We start from the raw sequence: 24,296 nt of genomic DNA, 5'->3' as shown, positions 1-24,296 counted from the left end.
AAACTGATTCTAATTGACAGTTTCAAAACTGAGAGTACACAGAGAGTTCTTTTACAAACATTAACATGAATTAATTGTATAAATATATTTATTTTTCAGACTTCCTTACATTACTGGAAGAACAGATTGATGCATCTTCAAGGTTAGTTGCACTATAAAGTCATAGTGACTGCCTTTTATATATTTATTTACATTTGTCATTTTTGTTCATATATAGGTTTCACTGTTTTCTATTGCCTGATTTTCTTGAAATGTTACCACATTATATTTTCCCTTTACATAAACATTCATAATGAATGCAATATTATAAGACATAACCCTTATATTTAGTTGATAAACATGAATCCGTTTAAAAAGGCATATTCTGAATCAATGGCTAATGCTCTGCCTTTAAATTGTCTAAACATACTTTTGGATACAATATCCCCAAGAATAGACCAAATACATCCCATTGTTTTGCTGTGCTTTTTCCAGATGGAGCTCATAACAAATGCAGATACAGAGGTGCAGCAGGTAGTGTTGCAGTCACACAGCTCCAGGGACCAGGAGGTTGTGGGTTCAATTCCCGCTCCGGGTGACTTTTTGTGAGGAGTTGGTGTGTTCTCTCCCCATGTCCACCTGGGTTTCCTCCGGGTGCTCCGGTTTCCTCCCACAGTCCAAAAACACACGTTGGTAGGTGGATTGGTGACTCAAAAGTGTCCATAGGTGTGAATGTGTGAGTGTGTGTGTTGCCCTGCAAAGGACTGGCACCCCCTCCAGGGTGTATTCCTGCCTTGCGCCCAATGATTCAGGGTAGGCTCTGGACCCACCACGACCCTGAACTGGATAAGCGGTTATAGATAATGAATGAATATTTAATACATTTTGTTAAGCTCCATGGTTGGGAGCTATTAAATTATATGTAGTGTCTTTACCTGTCCAATTTTAGCTTGGACATGTAGGTCATCATGTTGGATTACTTTACATATTATATAGTAGAATTAGCTAAAATTAATTATTATTAAGTAATTTATTTATTTATAATTTTTTATTACTGTGAGGAGTTGGTGTGTTCTCCCCGTGTCCGCGTGGGTTTCCTCCGGGTGCTCCGGTTTCCTCCCACAGTCCAAAAACACACGTTGTTAGGTGGATTGGCGACTCAAAATTGTCCGTAGGTGTGAGTGAATGTGTGTGCGTCTGTGTTGCCCTGTGAAGGACTGGCGCCCCCTCCAGGGTGTATTCCCGCCTTGCGCCCAATGATTCCAGGTAGGATCTGGACCCACCACGACCCTGAACTGGATAAGCGGTTACAGATAATGAATTACTGAATGAATAATTAATTATTATGCTTATTCACTCGCTGTAGGTTCTTGGCTCCGAAATTGAATCTGACCTAAAAGTAATAATTCCATAAAAGAAAGGTGCACACACAAACAAATAACCAAGGATTGGTTTTATCACACTACTGGTTTATTAAATGTAATATCAAATAATAATATTGATTATACATTCATATAATGAAATGGATTACAGTGATACATGAGGGAGCATGGAGATTAATATACGAGGGAATTTCTCTATGATAATTACCCTAAATTCTAAAAAGGCTATTGTTTATCCCAGCAAGGCATTCAGCACCAACCTCCTGACCTATGAAAGAAATGAAACCAGTGACCTTACATATCCCTGGAGATGGAATGGAGATAGCTGGGGGTATGTCACTGACGCACAGTGCTTTCCGGCACGAGACTTTCTGGAGCATTGTAGACACAGGTCTCGTAGTATTGCCGCAGTGGCTGTTCCTCTTGGCTTTGGCCAGAGACACAGTCTTAGATACGGCGACCACTCCGTCTGAGCTGGTGGCAGTCTGAAGGTCTCTGTGGGGATTCTCTGTCATCGCTGATCTGCCTCCTTGTGAGAGACATGTCAATGCAGTTCTTTCCTGGGCCTTTGCTCAGAAGATCATTCCGAGGGAGCATGTGGCCTTCTTCTTCATCGCTGACCCTGAAGCTGTTGTCACCACTTTGAGGGTCAGAGGTCTGAGGTCTCTTTCATGCTCTGGGCATGGCATTGAGCCTTGTTGGATTTAAAGTATAGCTTTTCTTAAACTATAGTTTTTCTCCTAGAAATAAAAAACACTTCTGGTTGGAATTTCTGGGTTCTCTTAGCTGAGCTTCCGGGCAGGAAACGAATTCTATTTCATTCCACCCCTCCTCTTTTCTTCTCTCTCTACATTTTCTTTCTATGTTCTGGATTTGTTCTGTCTGGACCCTGCTTGAGAGAGCCATAAGGGAGTCTGGAGAGCTTCTGAAGAAGTCTGAGGAGAGCTGAAGAGCGTTCTGAAGAGCTAAACTCCAAAGAGCTGTACTCTGTACTGAGAGACCTCTCCCTTAACTGGGAATTCTCCTTGAACTCTAACTGAGTCTAACTGACTGAACTGACTGTTCAAATTCTGCACCACTGGGTTTTAACCAGATTTTAGGAAATCTGCCTTGAAGGCCTGATTGGTCCTCAGGGATTGAGGATTTTAGCATCTCTTACTCCTGATTGGATGTTTTATGTACCCAATTCATGACACTTGACAAGACTTAAGGAAGGTTCCTGTTGAATGAATATCCAAGTATTCTGAATCGTGCTTTTGCAATATAAAAGATTATATTTTAACACAAAGCAATATCATTCAGACAAAACCATGTTTTACATGATTCTTAACCAAATAACACACAGAGTGTGTGGCTATCTTGGTTCCTACATAAGTTCATATAAAAAGGTGATTTTAAACATGTAAATTAATTCCACTCGTTTTGATTGTCTAAATGGAATTAATGTCACACAGTCATGCCCATATATAACTTCAAACAGTTTTAAACCAGTGGGAATCTTTGTTTTAAACCAATGGAAACCAATGCTATAACCAAAGATTCCTCTCTTGGCCCTATGAGACCTTGGGTCATAAACCATCCTGGAGTGTGGTTTACGATCATTCTGTGCTCTGTTATCTCAAATTCCGATCTGGGTTGTGTGAAGAGGCAAGGTCTCTGAATATTGATGCACATTCATCATAGTGTACTACAGCAGCAACCAATAAATTTTTCACTTGCAATTTTCAAACTACATAATTTTAAATAACACAGTTAACATAAAATGATGAAAGAGCAGGATAATGTTTGAGTTTTGAATTACAATGATACATTACACAAAAAAGCTTTAAAACGCTTGAACATCTAATAAATACATTCTGATTTAACAGGCAGAATGTCAGTCTAACCTGTAAGTTGTTGAATAAAATGACAAATATTATGACAATCGTCTCCAAACATTCAAAATGTTAAATAAAAATTTCCAGAGACACTGAGATTTTAGAAAAATTACAGAACTGTTTTAAATATGAAGTTTTTTTTAAAATAATTTAATAAAAATACTTTGCATGCAATTTATTTTAACATTTTTTTTGATAATTTTTCCATTTATTTTATAGGTATAATGATTTAACTAAGAAACAAGGCTAGGCATTTTAATCTGAAATGCTGATGTGTGGATTCACTCTGACATTACATTATTATCCTTCTGAGGTTCACAGGCAAGCGGATATTACTCTTGTGTACAGTCATAAACTATCAAAATTACACAAAAAGATTGTGTTCTTGCTAAATTCTTCAGTAATGTCATTTGCATTGCTCTTTAAACGTATGCTGTACAGTACAACCTTATCCCAAGTGAGTAATTTACTCATTAATAAAGAAGGAATAAGAAGCCACAGGCACCCATTGCACACTGACTACTTGTAGGTCAAAAACAGCAATATAACGTCAAGAAACCTTTCTGACTTAACCGCCTCAAATTGACTTGGTAAACTAAAACATTGCTTTATATGAACTGATAAATATGAAGAAATACTTAATAAACCTGTTTGTTTACTTTGCAGGAGGAGCATACACAGACCCTCTAAAAAGTTTGGATTTTTGACTGCATTTAAATGTGATGATGATTATGATGATTATAATAATAAACATTTTTAAATTCATTAAGCTTGCACTGATTTTGTCTCAGTATTTCATTATCACAGCAGTTGAGTTTTATCATTATTGAATTAGACCACCATAGCAAAACAGAGAGATTTGGAGATTTTTTTCAAATTGTTTTACAAATTTTTTTCAGATTTTTTAACAAATGGGAATGTTAAAAGGGACATTAAAATAACTACATACTGAGAAAAATTCTACTAACTTGCTATGAGAGAATAAGAAAGAACAATACAACTATAAACCTTCAAATACTGCTGATATGATATTGATTAAAGCTTTTGTGGTCTGGCCCACCTGACCTTTAACTGAATGTGTCAAGCCCACTGAGTTTGACAGTCCTGGTTTAGCGTATTTAGCACAAATGCACTGCAGCTTTTTTTCTGAATGTGGCAAAAATTCTGTGTTTTTCAGTGTTTTTGTTGACATAAAATTATTTTGAGTGCATTAGTTAAAGTAATCTCATCATCTTTTCCGCTCAGTTCATTTCAGAATTGTGGTTATTAAAGTAATATGAAAGTAAATTTACATGTGCAACCAATTTATTAATTTAGGTGAATTAGTAGAATTGTACTATTAAAGCAAAGCCCCTCATAGTAAGATCTGAATTCTTGCTGGTTTTGACCTAAAAAACATTTGGTAACGATTTCATAGAGCACTTTCTTCTTGGGGCTAGGCCCCTGGGTCTCCTCGCAGTCTAGGCACGCCCCTGGGAACGGCTACTGCTGGTTTGAAGCATCAACATACAGTGTAAAAAAATCCATAAAATAGAAACCGTAACCTTTTTAGAGTTTACAGTCATTTACTGTCATGGTTTTACAGTTTTCCACTGTAAAATACACATTTTTTACAGTGTACGACAGACTAAAAAATAAAAACAAATAAACACACAAAAATTAATTTATGTTAGACAATGGGTAAATCTTCTAAATGATTTCCAAAGTTGTTCTCAAAGAAGCCCAATATTATTTTTTTATTGTTATCCTACATCTGGTTTGGCTGTTTTTATATTAAATCAGTTGGTGATGACTAATAAATTCATATATGAGCTGAATTGCTATTGTTTTTTGTTGTTTGCTTGTTTGTGGATTTTCTGGAAATATTAACTTGTTAATTAATTAACTAATTATGTGCAAACTCACACTTTTTTCAAGATATTTTTGAATAACATTATGAACGTAAGACTGTTACTGGTGTTGTTGTTCCAAAAAGGTACTCTGCATGGTTTGAGTACAGCAGGTGTCCAATATTTATGAACATCTGACCAACAGAATCGCTCCAAAACGTCTTTGAATAAAGTCTATTAAAATGAACTCCACAAAGCCACTTCTACTCATCTCACGTGTATTGAATGTCTTTCAATCCAAAGGAGGTATTTCCACAACTCTACAGTTAAAGCTACTAGCCCCTCTGGCCCACGCTTGCCATTTGCCACGGTGACATTATACACCTGCAGCTGTTCCATGCAGGCCAAGCTCAGTGCTCTTCTGGAGAGAAGATAGAAACGGTGGGCAATAATGACTGAGTCTACATAAGAGGGCAGCGGTCACTAAAGTCGTGTTGTCACTACGCTTTATCTGAACACTCTCGTCAGCAGGGGTATCTCAATTTACTGTGCGCTCTAGCCCCTCCTATTTTATATCAGCCTCACCCTCACCCTCACATCTCTCTCTCTCTCTCTCTCTCTCTCTCTCACTCTCTGAATGGAGGCTTATTTTAGACGGAGAATCTCATCTCGGGCTGATCTGAGGTCAGACGCGCCTCTTGAAGCTGCTCGTGCTCCCATGAGCCCCGCCCCCACCTCTCTTGGTCTCGGTGTTCTCCAGTCTCTCGGCTCAGAGAGGAGAGCAGCGGTCGCGCGATAAAATGGCCGAGAAACAGAAGCACGAAGGCCGGGTAAAGATAGGACACTACATCCTGGGAGACACACTCGGAGTCGGCACCTTCGGCAAAGTGAAGGGTTAAGTCTCAGTTTTCTGCTCCGGGTTTTGCTGATATGGCGGGGACGCGTGCTTGTGTTTTTTTTTATGTCGTTGCCGTGGGCGCTGAACTTGCCGGCGGAGTGTATACGCAGTTTACGTAGCGCAGTCAGCTACGTAGTGAACAGCTCAATGGAGTAGTGCTGTTGCGGAATACGAGGCCACAGCACAGGGCTTATCGTTACTCTGGGGCTCGGGCCGAATTTCAAAGAGCGCCCTAGACCCTGTGGGCACTACTCAAGTCAGAACCGTTCCTTATACACCACAGCAGTGTACTGAATTAATATTGTTCCGAGCAGCTTATAGGTTTATTAAATATGATTTTCTAATACACATACAACGTTCGGTATTCGTTATTTAATAACCTACGCAGTACACTAGATAGGGAGCATAAAGCCATTTGAGATTTAGCCAAAGTTTTCAGAGGGTTGGAAAATATTTACAATGCTATAGAGCATGCCGGCTGGCGTTATTTTACATGGTATAAATTACCTTAATTCAACTGTGTTAAAATGCAGCATATGCATAACGAGGCATAAAAAACAATCAAGCACACACACACACACACATATATATATATATATATATATATATATATATATATGTAAGTAGCAAAAATCAATTTCACATCATTAACTTATTATCTATACATGTGTCACTAAACATTTGTAATGGCATTTGTTACATTAAAGGACCGCACACTGTAGCTTTATAGTACGAGTTTAGCTTTCATACGTCTCTGGTTTATATGTTTACATATTAGCTGGAAGGGCACAAAATTGCTGGTAATAAGACAGTAATAAACGCTCTTTAGTAGGTGCTGTGATCAGAATCATATCGGATCTGAAGTGCTTTTCACTTTGTGAAAGACGCGAAGCTTTGCTTTTTTAATCCCCTGACGGACATCCCATTATACGCTTTCAATGACCTTGAGCAGTGAAGGAATGTGGGGTCAGCACCAGCCGCGGGGACCGCGAGCTACAGCTCCACACACCGGACTCCTCTTATTACATTGCTTCACTCTGACGTCACACAACAATGGCAAGCCCCAGGGTTTCAGACATGTGCTTCTTGAGCATTAAAGTTAATGATAAATTCGAAATCTGAAAAATATACTATACAAGAAACAATGGCCAGAAACAATTGGATAAGCGGTTACAGATAATGAATGAATGAACAAATGAATGAAACAATGGCCTGATACGCACTCTTTATTACCATCTAGCTCAGGGGTACTCCAGTATGACTCTAGAGGTCCACATAGCATCTCTCCACAAAAATAAAGGATCGGTGAGGTCCAGATGGGTGCATGTATTCATTCTATTATCCTTAAAGGAGCTGTTTTCAGTGTCCACTTTTTTATTTTTGTACAGAGCCATTTTAGTTTAAAGATGTGAATTTAGCCTATTATTGTTGATTTGCAATGCAGCTTTTTACAAAGTCCACAAATGAATTGCCTGCTGAGTGATTGTCATTGTTGTCAAGATTGGACCACAAGAAAGAAAAGAGTATTGTTTTTAGTCAGTAACAAAATGTGTAAAGTCTTTTTACTGATGTAGTCTTTGTACATGTGTTTTTATTTCCTTTGAAGGGGAAATGAAATTCTTCACTTTTTAAAAAGTGAGCTGATGTAACATATAAACCTGCCATACTTAAGCACCTTATTTAAAATATATCACAATATTTAACATTGTGGTAACATTCTGAGAATATTTTTCTCCCAAAATTTATATCCGTTATATCTTTTGAGGTTTGAAGAAAAAGTATTTTTTTTTTAATCCAGATTTTCTCCCAAATACTGGACGATAACTAAATACAGTAAAAGCCATCCTTCAGAAGAGGTTTAGAAATAGTTTAATCATCATGTTGATTATTACAAAATAGTGTGTGGTTGTTCTGTGTATTTATTATATTAAATTGTTTTTTCTTTTTAATTTTTTTATAGATTAATTTTTCTCAAGAGCCTAAACTGTTTTACCGCACTGTGTTTCAGCAGTAAGTGTGTTTTGTCATAATACATATATAGATATAGTAAATACTGTGAAAAAGATAAAACAAATAATAATGGCAGTTTCAGTGGGGAAGTATTTATCCATTTATGGAGCATACAGTACTCTACCCACACCAGTTCAGTTTAATTACAAGTTAAATGTTAAATATGATCCCCGTAAAACATAAATCATCTCTATTTTCCTTAAAGATAAGGAACAGGTGTCGGGGATCACGGGGAGGACTGACGGAGGCGGACGCACTTGCTAGAACACAGAGATTTAATATATATCAAAACAAAGAAACAAAACAAACACAAACGGACTTAAGGGCAAACACAAAATGAGGAAACAACAAGAGTAGGAATTTAAACAAAACTACTTGACACGGAGAAGGAAGGAAACAACACGACATGACTGGGAAACGAAACAACTAGACTAGACCAGGAAAGAGAAAACCAACAAATGACCGATAACAGGAAGAGATGCAAGGGGACTTAAATACTAAACACAGACAGATACACCTGGACAGGTAACGAGGGGGCAGGTTAACAAATGACACAGACGAGGAGGCGGAACAAAGGCGGGACAAGGGCGGAGACAAGGACAGTAACAGACAAAGCCATGTGCAGATAAAGCACATGGCGGGGACAACAGACCTGACAGGACTAGGGCGTGACAACAGGTGGTTAGCATTATGAAAAAAAAATACATATCTAGGAGTTGTATAAACAGTATTCTGTTCCAGAGTACATAAAATACCTGTTTGAAATATTTGTCAGATTGTCAGCTGTCTGATTAGGATATTTTTTGTAATCACATACAGTGGTATTAAAAAGTTTGGGCACCCCTGATAATTTTCAGTATTTCCTTTGTAAATCATTGGTTGTTCGGATTGGCAATTTCAGTTAAATATATCATATAGCAGACAAACATAGTGATATTTGAGAAGTGAAATGAAGTTTATAGTTTTTACAGAAAGTGTGCAATAATTATTTAAACAAAATTAGGCAGGTGCATAAATTTGTGAATCCCTTATCGTTTTATTAATTTTAATACATTTAGCACTAGTTATTGGAACACAAACTTTATTTTGTTAGCTCAGTGACCCTTGACGTACAGACACAGGTGAATCCAATTATGAGAAAGGGTTAAGTGGCCAATTGCAAGTTTTTCTCCACTTTGCATCTTCTATGGAGTGTGGAAACATGGGAGCTTCTAAACAACTCTCAAATGACCTGAAAACAAGAAAATTCTCAGATAAGCAGAAGCGAAGGATGGTGAGAACAGTCATAGTCAACCCACAGACCAGCTCCAAAGACCTACAACATCATCTTGCTGCAGATGGTGTCACTGCGCATTGTTCAACTATTCAGCACACTTTGCACCAGGAGAGGCTGTATGGGAGAGTAATGCAGAAGAAGCCTTTTCTGCGCACACGCCACAAACAGAGTCGCTTAAGCACATTTGGACAAGCCGGCTTCATTTTGGAATAAGGTGCTGTGGACTGATGAAACTAAAACTGAGTTATTTGGACATAACAAGTGGCGGGATGCATGGTGGAAAAAGAACACAGCATTCCAAGACAAACACTTGCTACCCTCAGTAAAATTTGGTGGTGGTTCCATTATGTTGTGGTGCTGTGTGGCCAGTGCAGAGTTAACATTCACATGGATTCCAGTCAATTTAGCAGATTCTTGAGAACAATGTGCAAGAATCAGTGACAAAGTTGAAGTTGTGCCTGGGCTAGATACTTTAACAAGACAACGACCCTAAACACTGCTCAAAATCTACTAAGGCATTCATGCAGAGGAACAAGTACAACGTTCTGGAATGGCCATCTCAGACCCCAGACCTGTATATTAGAAAATCTGTTGTGTGATTTAAAGCAGGCTGTCCATTCTCGGAAACCTTCAAACCTGACTGAACTGGAGATGTTTTGTAAAGAAGAATGGTCCAAAATACCTTCAACCAAAATTCAGACTCTCATTGGGAGCTATAGGAAGCGTTTAGAGTTTATTTCTGCGAAAGGAGGATAAATATTAATGTAATCTTTCTGTTGGGGTGTCCAAATTTGTGCCCAATTTTTGCCCTGCCTACTTTTGTTAAAATAATTATTGCACACTTTCTGTAAATCCTATAAACTTCATTTCATTTCTCAAATATAACTGTGTTCGTCTGCTATCGTATATATTTAACTGAAATTGCTGATCCGAACAACCAGAGAAAATCATGATAATTATCAGGGGTGCCCAAACTTTTTCATACCACTGTATGTGCTCAATATGTGAGTGTATGGTGTTCAAACCTACTGTCATTTTACTGTGTAAGGAGCCTCTTGAGGTGAGCATATTGTGGAAGAAAATTAAGCAATAATACACAAGAGGCAGTGCTATAACCTGAGATATTGGCACTGTTCAGGTGCAGTTCATGTCACATTCAACTTCATAAACTCAGGGATGAAAAGCTGACAAATGAATTCCTCCTTTCCTGTGTTTTATTATGGCTTGCAGCAGGGTGTCATTGTCCTGTGGTGCTGCAGTCTGATTTCATTGGATTCACACTGATCTTTCTTCAGCTGTATTTATAGAAGATGCTGGTGGTCTTGTTACATATGAGTTTTCATTGATTGTGGGTGTTCATTTTGTTTAATAGTTGGAGAGCACCAGCTGACAGGACACAAGGTTGCTGTTAAGATCCTGAACAGGCAGAAGATCCGCAGTCTTGATGTGGTCGGCAAAATCAAAAGAGAGATACAGAACCTCAAGCTATTCCGACATCCACACATCATTAAGCTGTGAGTAATGGACACAAATTGCTACAAAGACTGTTTAATTAAATTGTGAGAGAATTAGGCCCTTATTTTCATATACAACATCAATTCCAAAAGAGTTTGGGACACTGTAAAATGTACATAAATGTCAATTAAGAAAGCAATATTTTGGAAAATCTCATAAACCACATTATATTCATTCATTTAGAACTTGATGGCAGAAACGCGTCTAAAAAAGACAAGGACAACAAAAGGTTGGAAAAGTAAGTGGTACTATAAAAAACACTGGAGGAGCAATTTGCAACTAAGTCACATGACTGGCAAAGTCTCTCTGAAGTAAAGATTGGCAGAGATTCACCAATCTGCAAAAAACTACATCTAAAAGATCTGGAGCAATTTCTGAAAATTTTGAATAACCCAGTATCTAATGCCATCGAAAGTTTCAGAAAATCTGAAAAACCCTGTGTACCCAGGACAAGACTAACAGTCAATACTGGATGCTTATGATCTTTGGGCCCTCAGGCTGCATTGTGTTAAAAACAGCCATGACTCTGTACTGGAAATAACTGCATGGCCACATGAACACTTCCAGAAATCACTGTGAACATTGTTTGCTGTACAATCCACAAAAGCTGTATCATGCAAAGAAGCCCCAACATTGCAGAAATGCCACCTTCTTCTCTGGGCCAAAGCTCATTTAAATAACAGCATGAGAATAACAAAGTACCTCTCCAAAACATAAAAACTAGGAGGCTGTAAGATCATGATCAATCGATAAAAGATAATGCGTCTAAGGCTAAGGAGTCCAAAAGAGTATAATTATCCTCGCTAACTCTCCCTGAAGCCTCAGCACCAGGCTAGCCAACATGGGTGTCTGTTAGCCAGCATAACAGAGCTGGGTTAGTGGTCTCCTCCAAGGATGTTAAATTGTTTAAATACATTAGATCATTTGAAAAAAGTGCAGTGGTTGATTTCACAAGACTTATGTGAAAATGTGTGCTAGCCCTCACCTGCCTTACTTGGTTTTGATAGAGTTTGATTTTGGTGTAACTTCCAGTGACTAAACTATGGAAAATCATGTTAATACATCAATATATTATTGTTTTACACTTTGTCTATTTACATTTACGACATTTAGCAGGCACTCTTATTCATAGTGCCTTACAAAAGTGCTTTGTGTTAGTTCAAGTTTGTATCCCAGCTCATACAAATAGGTTTATTGTCATGGCTGGGCAGGAATGACGAGGAGGTGGACTTACACGCAAGGAAATGCTTTTATTTACAAAACAAAAATGAGCAAACTAGGACAGAAAACAAACTACAATAAACTGAACAAGACTAGACAGGAACAAACTAGGACAAAGGACTGATAGGAAACAGCCGTGAACCGATGTAGACATGGGTAAACACAAAGACACAGAAACACACATCTACACACAAGACCAGACAACCAAGCACTAAAAACAAGGACGTATATATACACAGGAACATAGGCCACAGACATGGAACATCTGGGAAGGATAACGAGAGGACAGAGACTGAGGCGGGACTAAGGCTGGGCTAAGGTGGAGTCAAGAACAAAATAAACAGAGCCATGAGCTAGGAGCACATGGCAAACTAGGAAACAAGGGAGACAAACAGCAGGAAAACAAGAGACAGAGCCAGAGTGTGACATTTAGAGTCCAAAATACCCCATGAGCTCAGACATAGCCAGATCAAGGCCAGTGCTAATAAATAGAAAGAAAAAAATAGAATGAACAAAACATAAGTGCAATAACAAACAATCCATATGTGTTCTCATATAGAAAGAAGATAACGTATGAGGTACAGAATGAAGTTAAGGGCAAATACAAGGCACTTCACCAAATACTCATTTAAAGGTCATTTAAGTAGTATAGAACTAGATGGGTCTTCAGTCTGTGTTTGAAGATGGTGAGAGAGTCTGCTGTCTGGACAACCAGTGGAAGTTCATTCCACCATCTGGGAGTCAGGATAAAGAAGATGCTTGTCCTCCGTGGTGGGTCAAATCTGGCTGTACTTGAAGCTTGAAGGGCTAAAGGTACAGATCGGCTCTTAAGCATTGCCATATGGTAGGGGGGATCTAGTCCATTCTTGGCTTTATAGACAAAGGATCAAATTTTGAAGTTGGTAGCTACAGGAAGCCAGTATATTACATTATTTGTACATTTAATATAATAACAAACCTGTAGAGAATGTTCTTAATTTTCAGATATTCCTACAGTAATATATAAAGTGGGAAGGATAACTGCTACAGTGTGAAAATAACTGCTGACACTTGAGTTTACAGTCAGAGGAGATAAAAAGGCTACATAATCTTTTTAGATATCCTTTCATGTCTGCAGCCTGCTTTCTCATTTTCTCTCTCTCTTTCTCTGTAGTCAGAGTAGATACGAGGTCTGGGCTGTAGAAAAGCCCTTTATCTCTCCCCTTTATCCCAACAGCTTCCACACTTCGTCTCCTATTTGCCTCAGAACCTCTTCAATGGCTCTGGGCCTCCAATCTTGTCCTGCCGCTCTGAGCTCTGAGCTTGGCAGATGAGAGCAAGGCTTCCCCACACGCCCCCCTGCTGCGAGTAGCTGTCTCCTGACATAAGGATAGTGGAAAACTGCTGATGAATAAGAGTGGGCAGGAACATGGTTGGCTTAGAGAGAGAGTATTGCCCTCTAGGAAATAGGGTTGCACTCGTCCAGCTTTACAGTGACTCTGCAAGCCTGGAACTTACAGCAGGATCCTTGTGTCACAAGCCATCCCTCTAGGAGAAATGACATCAAACACACAACAGCTGGAGGAAAGCCTGTGTCTGACTGAGCATGGAGCTGCTACATAAGTTAAAGGACACGGCGATGTTCTGAAAAGGCTCCTGTCAGATCACATCAGGATTGGTGTTCATTAAACTCTCCATTTGACCTTTTACTCTGCATGACCTCTCAGTGTGCATACAGCAAGAAGCCATCAATGTCATCCACATCAGCAGTGCCAAAACCTGACAGCAACTGCTGTCAACACAAGCTGAGCTCAACCATTAAAAGTCCAGAGCTGTGGACATTTTGCTTAATGCTCTGTTTATAGAAAATATTATAAATATGATTACTACTACATTGCATATAGTCGCTGTCCAAATAAAAACATTCATCTCAGAAAATTGTAATTTTACAGGAGAAGGAAAAGAATGTTGTAACTTTCAGTGGAAATGAATGTAAAAATATTTTATTTCAACTAATTTTGGAGCATTTCTATTGGTCCATTCATTATGAAATGTTCACAGCTGCTGTGTTCAAATGATGTGGTACACTAAAAATACACAAAAAATGGAGATACATGTTTTTAATTGGACAGCAGCAATATCTACGTTTTGATTTGCTTTGGAGTGTCATTTATACTTTGTATCAATATATTTGTGTCTGTTTTCTTTCTTCTATTTGTGTAACAAAAACATGGCAGGACTCTAAAGAATGACTTCCTTTACAGTCTTAAAATCAATGATTGCACATACTTTGCAGTTTCTCGGCACTGCACAATATATCACTGCTGCAATGCATATGCATGCAACCCATATACCATATCATGAATATCGGATGTTCATATATATATATGGGGGCATCTGTGTGTGTGTTTGTGTTTTGCAGGTACCAGGTGATAAGTACCCCCACTGACTTCTTCATGGTGATGGAGTATGTTTCAGGAGGCGAGCTCTTTGACTATATCTGTAAGCATGGAAGGGTAAGAGATGCATTCCTGTACTATTCATTCTCCCTGGGGCTCTGGATGGTAGTATATATTGTCCTATTTATTATTATTATTATTATTAATCAGATCCACTTGCTGTATAGATGCATTTGTAGTTGTAGGACCACAGCTGAGCTGGTGCTGGATGATTCCAGAGGTGGGTGACACTGACATGATAGTGATATATTAGGTCCTGGTTCAAGTTTGTTATTCACCGCATTGTCTTTCATCAGTAATGGGTTTCTGACAAATTCAAAGGAGAAACAGTTGCAGAACTGCAAATTGCATCTGAGAGTGTGTTAACCCATGGTAGTCACAAGGTAATGCACATCCAATGATAGTCTGAGTAAGTAAACTACTTTTGGACTGGTTCAGAACTTTTGGACTGTTCAGGGTTAGAACAGTTAGGTTCTAAGTATATTTCTGTGTATATTTGTTCTCTAACTGACTACACACATGGTCTCTCTGCTTGCTTGAGCAGGATGCAGTATGCAGGTGGAAGCTTTAGTTAGGATGTATGCTGTATTACATAAGGGCTGAGTGATGATTTAACAAATTGTACTCAGGGTGCATGGTGAAATATTATTCATATGCCTTTAGCCTTGATTTACATTTAAATAACTTTTTGGTGTTACTTTGATGAAGAGCAACCTCTTTCTGATCCTGACAACACTTTTATGTAAATTTGTATATTATTACACTGGAATTTATTGTGATGGATATCTCTATAGTAATGTGGGCATGTGGGAACTGTTGAGTAGTGTAATGCACTTATTTTCCACTACAGGCCACTTAATTTCATTCCATTCTCTCTTTCCATTTGCAGGTAGAGGACAGTGAGGCACGGCGTTTGTTCCAGCAGATCATTTCTGCAGTGGATTACTGCCACAGGCACATGGTGGTGCACAGAGATCTAAAGCCAGAGAATGTGCTACTGGATGGCAGCATGAATGCCAAGATAGCTGACTTTGGTATGCAGAGAGACACAGAGAGAGAGAGAGAGAGAGAGAGAATCATTTTAATGTTGTATTGACTGCTGTATTAATCATTAGACATTGAGTATATCTCATAACATATATTAATAGTTGTCAATTATCTTAATACACTAGTTATAAAATAATCAGAAACTACATCTCTAATGTGTTTTCTAGTGATTTCTAGTGTGCTGGATCATAGTGATCATACAATGATCATACAAAGAAAACTGCTCTCTCTCTGTCTCTCTCCATTTATGTCTGTGTTTTTGTTTATATTCTGTACATTATCGGTGTATAAAATGGGTGGCACAGTGGCTCAGCAGGTAGTGTCGCAGTAGCACAGCTCCAGGGACCTGGAGGTTGTGAGTTTGAGCCCTGCTACGATTGACTGTGAGGAGCTTGATGTATTCTCCATGTCTGTGTGGGTTTCCTCTGGGTGCTCCAGTTTCCTCCCACAGTCCAAAAAACACACATTGGTAGGTGGATTGGTGACTCTAAGTGTGTCACCCTGTGAAGGACTGGCGCCCCCTCCAGGGTGTGTTCCTGCCTTGCGCCCAATGATTCCGGGTGGGCTCCGGACCCACCACGACCCTGAACTGAATAAACGCTTACAGACAATGAATGAATATATATATTCGTAATACATACATGATTATATTATATTATATTATGTATTATGTATGTATTTATATATACATCCAATCCTCACAAGTATAGGACTATCTCGCTTTTTTATTTGCTATTATGATGTTCTGGTGGTCCTCACAACTTCTGGTGCTTTTTTTTTTTTTTTTTTTTTACAAAAACTGGCACTTTAATACAAAAAACCAAGTCCTGTAGTTTCATCTCCAAAGGTCTCCTCTCAGATAGATTTATGAGAAGAGTGAAATCTTGCTGAATCTCGAGGGCAGCAGGAATCCTGTGTCCTGAGTAATCACCTATAACCCTCAGGGCTTTACTCCCCCACTGACTGACTCTGCTTGGGGCGACAGGGGAAACACCCGGGGATTTAGGAAGCTGATTGGCTAAATTTAAGCTGCTACCTCTGTATTTTCTCTCAAAAATGTTTTTCGCTTGACTGTGCTCCTGTTAATCACCCTTTTTATTTTACATTTGTAAAATACTTATATCTTAAACAAGTAGTTAATGATTATATGAAAAATGTTTATTTTGTAAAGGACAAAAGTTATACTTCCACCAGAGGGGAGGGGGTTGTGGGTGGTCCCCCTGGTTGTTTTGTATTTCCAGTATTACTGCTTAGGTTAAGGCAATAATGACAATTGCTTTGTCTTTTGATAAAGTGTATTGTATGTGAATGACTTTTGTGATGTCACTGGCTTTAGCTTTCCAACGGTTACATTTTTGTGAGAAGAAACATTTATTTTAGATGTTTTCAGGGACCGCCTGGTGGCTCTTCATATCTAGCTCATAATACTATGTGTATTATTACCCTTAAAATACACGGAATACCAATACCCCTAAATTATACACGGCATTACACTTCAAAGTTACAACCTTCAACACAAATTTGGACAGAAAAAATATTTTCCTTTTTGACCTCTCAACCCCAATGAGCTGTCCTTTTTCACCCAGCCTTCTGACCCCACAATATGTCAGACATTTAATCAATAGACTAACAAAGTGTGAGGCCCCTTACCTGACTCTAATGAGTGAGAATAGCCCCATCTCTCAGGTGTTAAATGTAATTGTCTTGTATTTTGTTTTAGGCCTGTCAAACATGATGTCAGATGGAGAGTTCCTGAGAACAAGTTGTGGATCTCCTAACTACGCAGCTCCAGAAGTCATCTCTGGAAGGTGAGAGTACATGACCTCTTAACCCCTCTCACAATCTTAACCAGCATGACTGACTATGCAGGCCTGCCAGTTTGCTTCACTGTGGCTGCCTGGTCTGTGCTGCCAATCCACTGGGTTATCTATTCAATTCTAATTATATTTACATGACTGTTCCATAACAGATTACTTTCTTGGATCTATTTATAAGTACTGACCTATCACAGTTGATATAAGATCTTTAAAAATTGTTGTACATCATAAATATTTGTTGGCATCTTTTAAACTGTAGCTCAGACTGTATTACCCCAATGAGCAAATTAAATGCATACAAATTAAAAACTGATAATTAATTCATAGAAAATATATAACAACCCAAAGTGGTTCACTTAAACACACAGATACTTGGTAAAACATGCCCAAACACTCAGCTGTGTAGCCTATGTTCTTCTGCAGACTGTATGCAGGTCCCGAGGTAGATATCTGGAGCTGTGGGGTAATTTTGTACGCTCTGCTGTGTGGAACTTTGCCCTTCGATGATGAGCATGTCCCCACACTCTTCAAGAAGATCCGTGGAGGAGTTTTCTACATCCCTGAGTACCTCAACCGATCTGTGGCAAGCCTGCTGATGCTCATGCTCCAGGTGGACCCTCTGAAGAGAGCTACAATCAAAGACATAAGGTCAGATCTCACTGCATCTTGTTCAAACTTGAAAAAGCTTTTTCAAAGCATTGAAGATGGCTCTTAAATGGTGTGCAAATACTGTTATTTAGAACAAAAACTTGGCTTTGTTTAACATTTAATAGGTCACTGAATTAATTGGTCAATGAGTTTCAGTTTTGCTCCAGTTTTGTTTCAATGTTGGGAGTAGGCTTTGCATATAATAATTATTATATTATATTATATATATTATTATAATTATTAATTCAACATCAATTCAAAACAATACACATTGTTTTATGATCACAGTATGTGAGACCAAACTTTTGAATGATACTGTAAAATGTGAACAGTGAACCTTTATAAGCTCATTAACATTTTAGGAATCAGCAGAATATTTATTTGAAGTTCTGATGGAAAGTTGCTGCTGAAATGTACAATTCTCCTCCCTTCAGAGAGCATGAGTGGTTTAAGCAAGACCTGCCTGGCTACCTGTTCCCGGAGGACCCCTCCTACGACAGCACAGTGGTGGATGAGGAGGCTGTGCGAGAAGTGTGTGAGAAGTTTGAGAGCACAGAGGCGGAGGTCCTAGGCAGTCTGTACAGTGGAGACCCCCAGGACCAGCTGGCAGTGGCCTACCATCTCATCATTGACAACCGCCGTATCATGAACCAGGCCAGTGAGTTCTACCTGGCTTCCAGCCCACCCACAGGCTCCTTCATCGAAGAGGGCATGCCCCTGCCCCCAGGGATCAAGCCCCACCCGGAGAGGATGCCCCCTCTCCTGGCCGACAGCCCAAAGGCCAGGTGTCCATTGGATGCCCTCAACACTACCAGGCCCAAACCACTGGCTGTGAAGAAAGCCAAGTGGCACCTAGGGATCCGCAGCCAGAGCAAGCCCTATGACATCATGGCTGAGGTGTACCGAGCCATGAAGCAGCTGGATTATGACTGGAAGGTGAGCACAGGAGCACATAAATTATGCACACTTTGGAATCTTCTGAAAATACACACCCTTAAACTGCCAAGGCCAGGCAGCAGACTCAGATAAGTTTAAGCTTAGAATTTTTTGCAGAATAATTTAATAATTCTGGGAAATTTTTGACACAAAATCAAGTTTAAATATTTTTTCCCTATTTATCTGTATTCAGCTGAGACATATATCATAATATATCATATATCCAGTAGTTGCCAGACACCACATATAATTACAGTTTACTTTAACCTTTACCTGTTGTAGAAACAGACATCACCTGTACACATACAGAGTCTATAATCTCCATAGAAGAGCAAGTAATTAAGGCAGATTCTTTGGAGTTGCCAAACACCACACCCACCCAAACACACAACAAAGCTTTGCGTTTTAATAACCATAGGCTTGCTCATATTTCTGAAGCTGTAAAAACTGTCAATGTCTACTTTTAACATGGCTGGAAACTTATTTTATTTGTCAGCATCTCTAATTATGTTTGCTTAGGTTTAGCTGTGTTGACACCTTAGTTGGTATTTGCTTAGTTTTCAAAGCATCACACTTGAAGCAAAAATCAATACTAAAATGCGTAACAGTTAGCACTGTACTTATTACAAATATTTATACTCGTTCTGAACAGAATATACCTCAACTGACGATATAGAGTCCATTTGAAGATTGAATATGGGAATGCATTCTGAAGGTGGAGTCCTGTGGTATTTTCTCCATTCTAGGTAGTGAACCCTTATCACCTGAGGGTGCGCCGGAAGAACCCTGTCACTGGGAACTTTGTGAAGATGAGCCTGCAGCTCTATCAGGTGGACAACCGCAGCTACCTTCTGGATTTCAAGAGCATTGATGGTAAATGTTCATAAGGGTGGAAGTATAGCAAAGCAATACCCTATAGCACAACCCTTAAAATGAGTCATTCATTCATTCATTCATTCATTGTCTGTTAGCGCTTATCCTGTTCAGGGATACAGTGGTTTCTACCCGGAACCACTGGGCGCAAGGTGGAGACACACCCTGGAGCGGGTGCCAGTCTGTCATAGGGCAACACATACATACACACATTCACTCACACACTCACATCTATGGGCGCTTTTGAGTCACCAAACCACCTACCAACGTGTGTTTTGGACTGTGGGAGGAAACCCATGCAGACACGGGGAGAACACACCAAACTCCTCACAGACAGTCACCTGCAGCAGGACTTGAACCCACAACCTCCAGGTCCCTGGAGCTGTGTGACTGCGACACTCCCTGCTGCACCACCCTACCGCCCTAAACAGAAAACATGTAGTTCTTTTTTCTTTTTTCAAAACTATAAAGAGGATTTGGAACAGGTATAATGGCTTTTATTCATGGGAACACTATAAATGGTAATTAAAATGAATTTTTTAAAATGTAGAGTTTAACTGAGGGGATCCTATGTATTGTCCAGATCGTTTCATAATTATTAATAGCATCCTCTCTCTGTTGTCACCTCCAGACGACATCATTGAACAGAAATCAGGCTCGTCCACTCCCCAGCGCTCTGGCTCCGCCGCTGGCCTCCACCGCCCCCGCCTCAGCATCGACTCTGCCACTGTTGCTGTGGAGATGCCGCAGCTCAGCAGCTCACTGCCGGGCTCTCTGCCGGGCAGCACGCCAATGCTGGCACAACGCCAGGGCAGCCACACCATGGACTTCTTTGAGATGTGTGCTAGCCTCATCACTACACTGGCTCGCTGAACCATGTATACACACACACACACACACACACACTCACAAACACATTCACACAAACACACAGACACATTCTCACACAGTAGTAAATGCAGCACCTCAAGATAAAGGTCAGGAGATATGGATCATTGCCTCTTGAGCAGGGGTTATATGTAAGTCAACCCCCAATTTTGGGTCAGACACATTTACATTTCACTAACATGCAGTCAGCCATGGTGGCAAACATTTCTCCATTTGTAGCAGCACAGACATCTAAGGCCTTTCCAGGCCCACGATTTCTTCATTAGTTTTTATTATTAGAGAAATATAAATATACTTACTGTTTTGATAATATTATGTTATACATTTATTATATTCTATTTCTACGCACACATGGATCACATTAGTCGAACTGCTGTTTTATTGCGATGACATACCAAAAATTAAGTTTATATGCATACAAAGAGAGGATGATTATAATTTTAGATATCAGATTATTTATTTTGTCAGAGATTGTTTTTTGACATTTAGTTGCATTATTTAAGTACTAACCTGTGGATTGAGCAATTTTATTCCAAGTGTTCTGTGCAATGGTTTTTATGAATCCATTTTTGATTAGGCAATAAGAAGAGCATGGACAGCACTATCAGCAAACATGCAAAGGCCAGGTCTCACCAAATACACACTATTAGCGTAAAGCACAACAGTCAGACAGCCATCTCTGTTGCTTTGCTTACAAAGACAGAACAGTAGTAGATGCAAGCCTATATCTGCAGCTATTCCAACAATTTTTATACACACAACTGAATCTGATTCTCACTCTGTGACATGCAGTTTGTGCTGAGGAAAAGCACTTTCACTGGTAAGTGCTGTACCTTGCTCCAGCCTTTCCTTTATGTCTGTTAGTCATGTTCCAGACAGAGTGGGGTAGGTTTAGCATTGTTAATTTACGCCTTAAGTCATGGAAAGGACAAGTGCGTAAGGAAGTTAGAGGCTAGCCAAAGCCTAAACACGGTGCCTTGTTATGACGACGAGAGAAGTTGATTAAGTGCTTTGTTCAGTTGAGTCTGAGACTCTACACCACTCTGCACATTGGCCTTGGCCTCAAGGGGGAAATGCAGTATGAGCAGCAAAGGCTGATAGTCTGAACCCTGGCCAGAGAGATATTTTTAGAACCTGTACAGAGAAGAGAGAGAGAGAGAGAGAGAGAGAGAGAGAGAAACAGAAAGAGAGACAGAGAAACAGAAAGAGAGAGAGAGAGATGAGTAAGATTTACAGCCTGATAGAAAAGGAGGAGTCAGACAGAGGTCAAGACTATCAGATCTCAGTTCCAAAAACATTTGGGACAGTGTATGTAATGCAAATAATAAAAAAAAGGAACAAATAAGAAAGCAGTGATTTGTAAATGGTATTTGACCTCTGTTAAACTGAGAGATTAGAAAGTCATTATATATATTTGTACTATTTTAGGACCCAGAAGGGATATTTTATTGGTACCTTCGTAGACGTACAAGCACACTAATACACCCCACATTAATAAAATTCTCCACAAGCTGATGCCACTTATTCACGTTTAAGAACTGCTCCACAAGGGGGTGCTACTCAGTTAGTCTCTTTAAAGACACGTATTGTTAGTGGTATATGTTACAGGCCTCAGTTTCAGAACAAGTATATAATTAGAAAAACAACCATGAATTTGAAGGTACATCTGTTATACTTGAATATACGTCAACGGTGATTTACAAATCCCTGCCGTCAGGTTTTTTTTGTATTATGGCTTTTTTTTAGTTCAAGATTTATTTCCCCTTGAAGTACGTTGCATTGTATCTAAGATGGAGTGTATTTGGTGACACTGGGAAAACAATCTAAAGCCATGAGTATTTAAGTTAAAACCATGCACACCTTTCTCTGAGGCCTTAAATGGAACACGAACCTGTTTGATGGATTATGTTTCAAGGTGTTTTAGTGTGTATGAATGTGTATTTGTGTGTGTGTGCACATACGAAGTTGATCTGTTTATTAGATGCATATTTATCTAACCTTACTACTGGAATGTTACGGCCAGAGCCTTTAACGTTTTGCTAACCAAGGCTCTGGCTACTGTTAAAAACAGAGATCATGAAGAGGGGCACTGGGAGTTCAGGAAAATGGCAAATTATAGTTTCCTTTGACCAATGCCTCATGATTAGACTACAGTGTAGATTTACAATACAATGTGAGCAAAGAGTCATATTCCTTTAGTAGTGCGATCTCTGTTTTCCTCATGCACAGTAAGTATTTTGTTCTCACATGCAGAAGGGTTATCAGTCATCTGTTCGTCATGGGTAAATGGAGAAAGAGTCCTGTTCTTAGGGTAGTGACTGCATTATCCTCTTCCAACACTGAACAGAACTTATTAATCACTTATAGCTGTAGACTTCTCAATGCTAGTATCTTTGTGAATGAGGTGGTCTTCCTGAATCTCCCTGGCCCTCTGTTTTTGTACTGTAACCAAGTAGGGAATGGCTTCTGGTGAATGCATGGTGTTAGTGTTATGATTTTTTTTTTCTGGAACCATGTTACATGTGCTCTTATTGTTATACAAGACTGCAGCAAATCAATGCACCATTTATTACTGAATGTTATAAGCAAATCACAAAAAAAAACTAATTACTGAAACTTGAATCAATAATTAAGGCGATCTGAGCTGTGATGATAGGAGGTTTAGAGGTCTACAGAAAGACAAGAAGATAAATTTGTTCATAGAAGGAAGTGCAGACAAGGTTTCCTTACTGAACTATGTTTGTTCAAAGGGCTCGGAGTGTGCTCAGAGCAGTTGCCTTTCCTTAGAGTGCCATTAAAAGTGTCTCTGTGGAATCTGTCGAGCCTTGCTGGAACATGGGTTGAGAACTTGGTAGAGCACATTCTTCTGATATACTCTCTAATCCCTCCCTCCTTACTGTGGGTGGGCATTATCACAGCAATCTGTAAACGTTCTGAGAAAACCACTGAGGGAAAGTAGTGTTTGTTGAGTTAAGGGGAATTGCTGCTCCCTGCTGCTCAGTTTGTAACATTACATGGGATTCTGGATGGGAGTTAACAAGATAATTGGTCTGAATTCTGAAGTCAAGACCAAAAGTGGCTCTATTAGATGGGTTCTCACTTCTGGTTAGATTTGATTTGTAAGTCAAGATTATGCCAAATGGGTAGGGTGACCAGACGTCCTCTTTTACCCGGACATATCCTCTTTTTTAGAATAAAAAAAAATGTCCGGGCGGACTTTCATAAATGTCCGGGATTTTGTTTTTCTAGAGCTTACATAGAACTTCGAGAAAGCACTACGTTCACAAACTAGTCCCGCCCTCCCCTACTCCGATTGGGTCGCTTGAGTGAGAAGGGGGCGTGGTGAAGTAGCCTAAAATCTTCTGATTGGACGGTCTGATTGTAGCGCTACCGTTATTGGTCGATAACCTTCTCTGTAAACATTTAATTGGTCAGTCTGCACGTCACCATATCAGATCTGGTCACCCTACAAATGGGGAATATTCACTTTTGGCTTAAGGACGGCTTAAGAGCGCTTGTTTTGTTAAGTATTCTCTAGATTACCAGTCAGTACAAGCACTTGGCATTTGTAATGATATTTATATTGTTACCAGTTTTATGATAAACAGCACGAAAAACAAGTAACTTCCAAGAGGTACAAAGCTCTGTCATTATTGTTATTT

General features: G+C 39.3%; 1 protein-coding gene across 1 annotated transcript; it reads left to right on the top strand.

The window, feature by feature from the left end:
- Window positions 1-5,838: 5,838 nt before the first annotated feature.
- prkaa2 (protein kinase, AMP-activated, alpha 2 catalytic subunit) lies at window positions 5,839-23,437 on the top strand. Its single transcript, XM_066676520.1, has 9 exons — window positions 5,839-5,961; window positions 10,624-10,765; window positions 14,389-14,482; window positions 15,315-15,459; window positions 17,193-17,280; window positions 17,713-17,937; window positions 18,372-18,873; window positions 19,620-19,746; window positions 20,378-23,437. The coding sequence occupies exons 1-9, from the start codon at window positions 5,868-5,870 to the stop codon at window positions 20,617-20,619; spliced, it is 1,659 nt and encodes a 552-aa protein (XP_066532617.1). The 5' UTR covers window positions 5,839-5,867; the 3' UTR covers window positions 20,620-23,437.
- Window positions 23,438-24,296: the final 859 nt, after the last annotated feature.

Source organism: Hoplias malabaricus, chromosome 7 (assembly GCF_029633855.1).
Source record: "Hoplias malabaricus isolate fHopMal1 chromosome 7, fHopMal1.hap1, whole genome shotgun sequence".
Classification (NCBI taxonomy): domain Eukaryota; kingdom Metazoa; phylum Chordata; class Actinopteri; order Characiformes; family Erythrinidae; genus Hoplias; species Hoplias malabaricus.
This window is presented reverse-complemented; position numbering and strand designations above follow the sequence as displayed.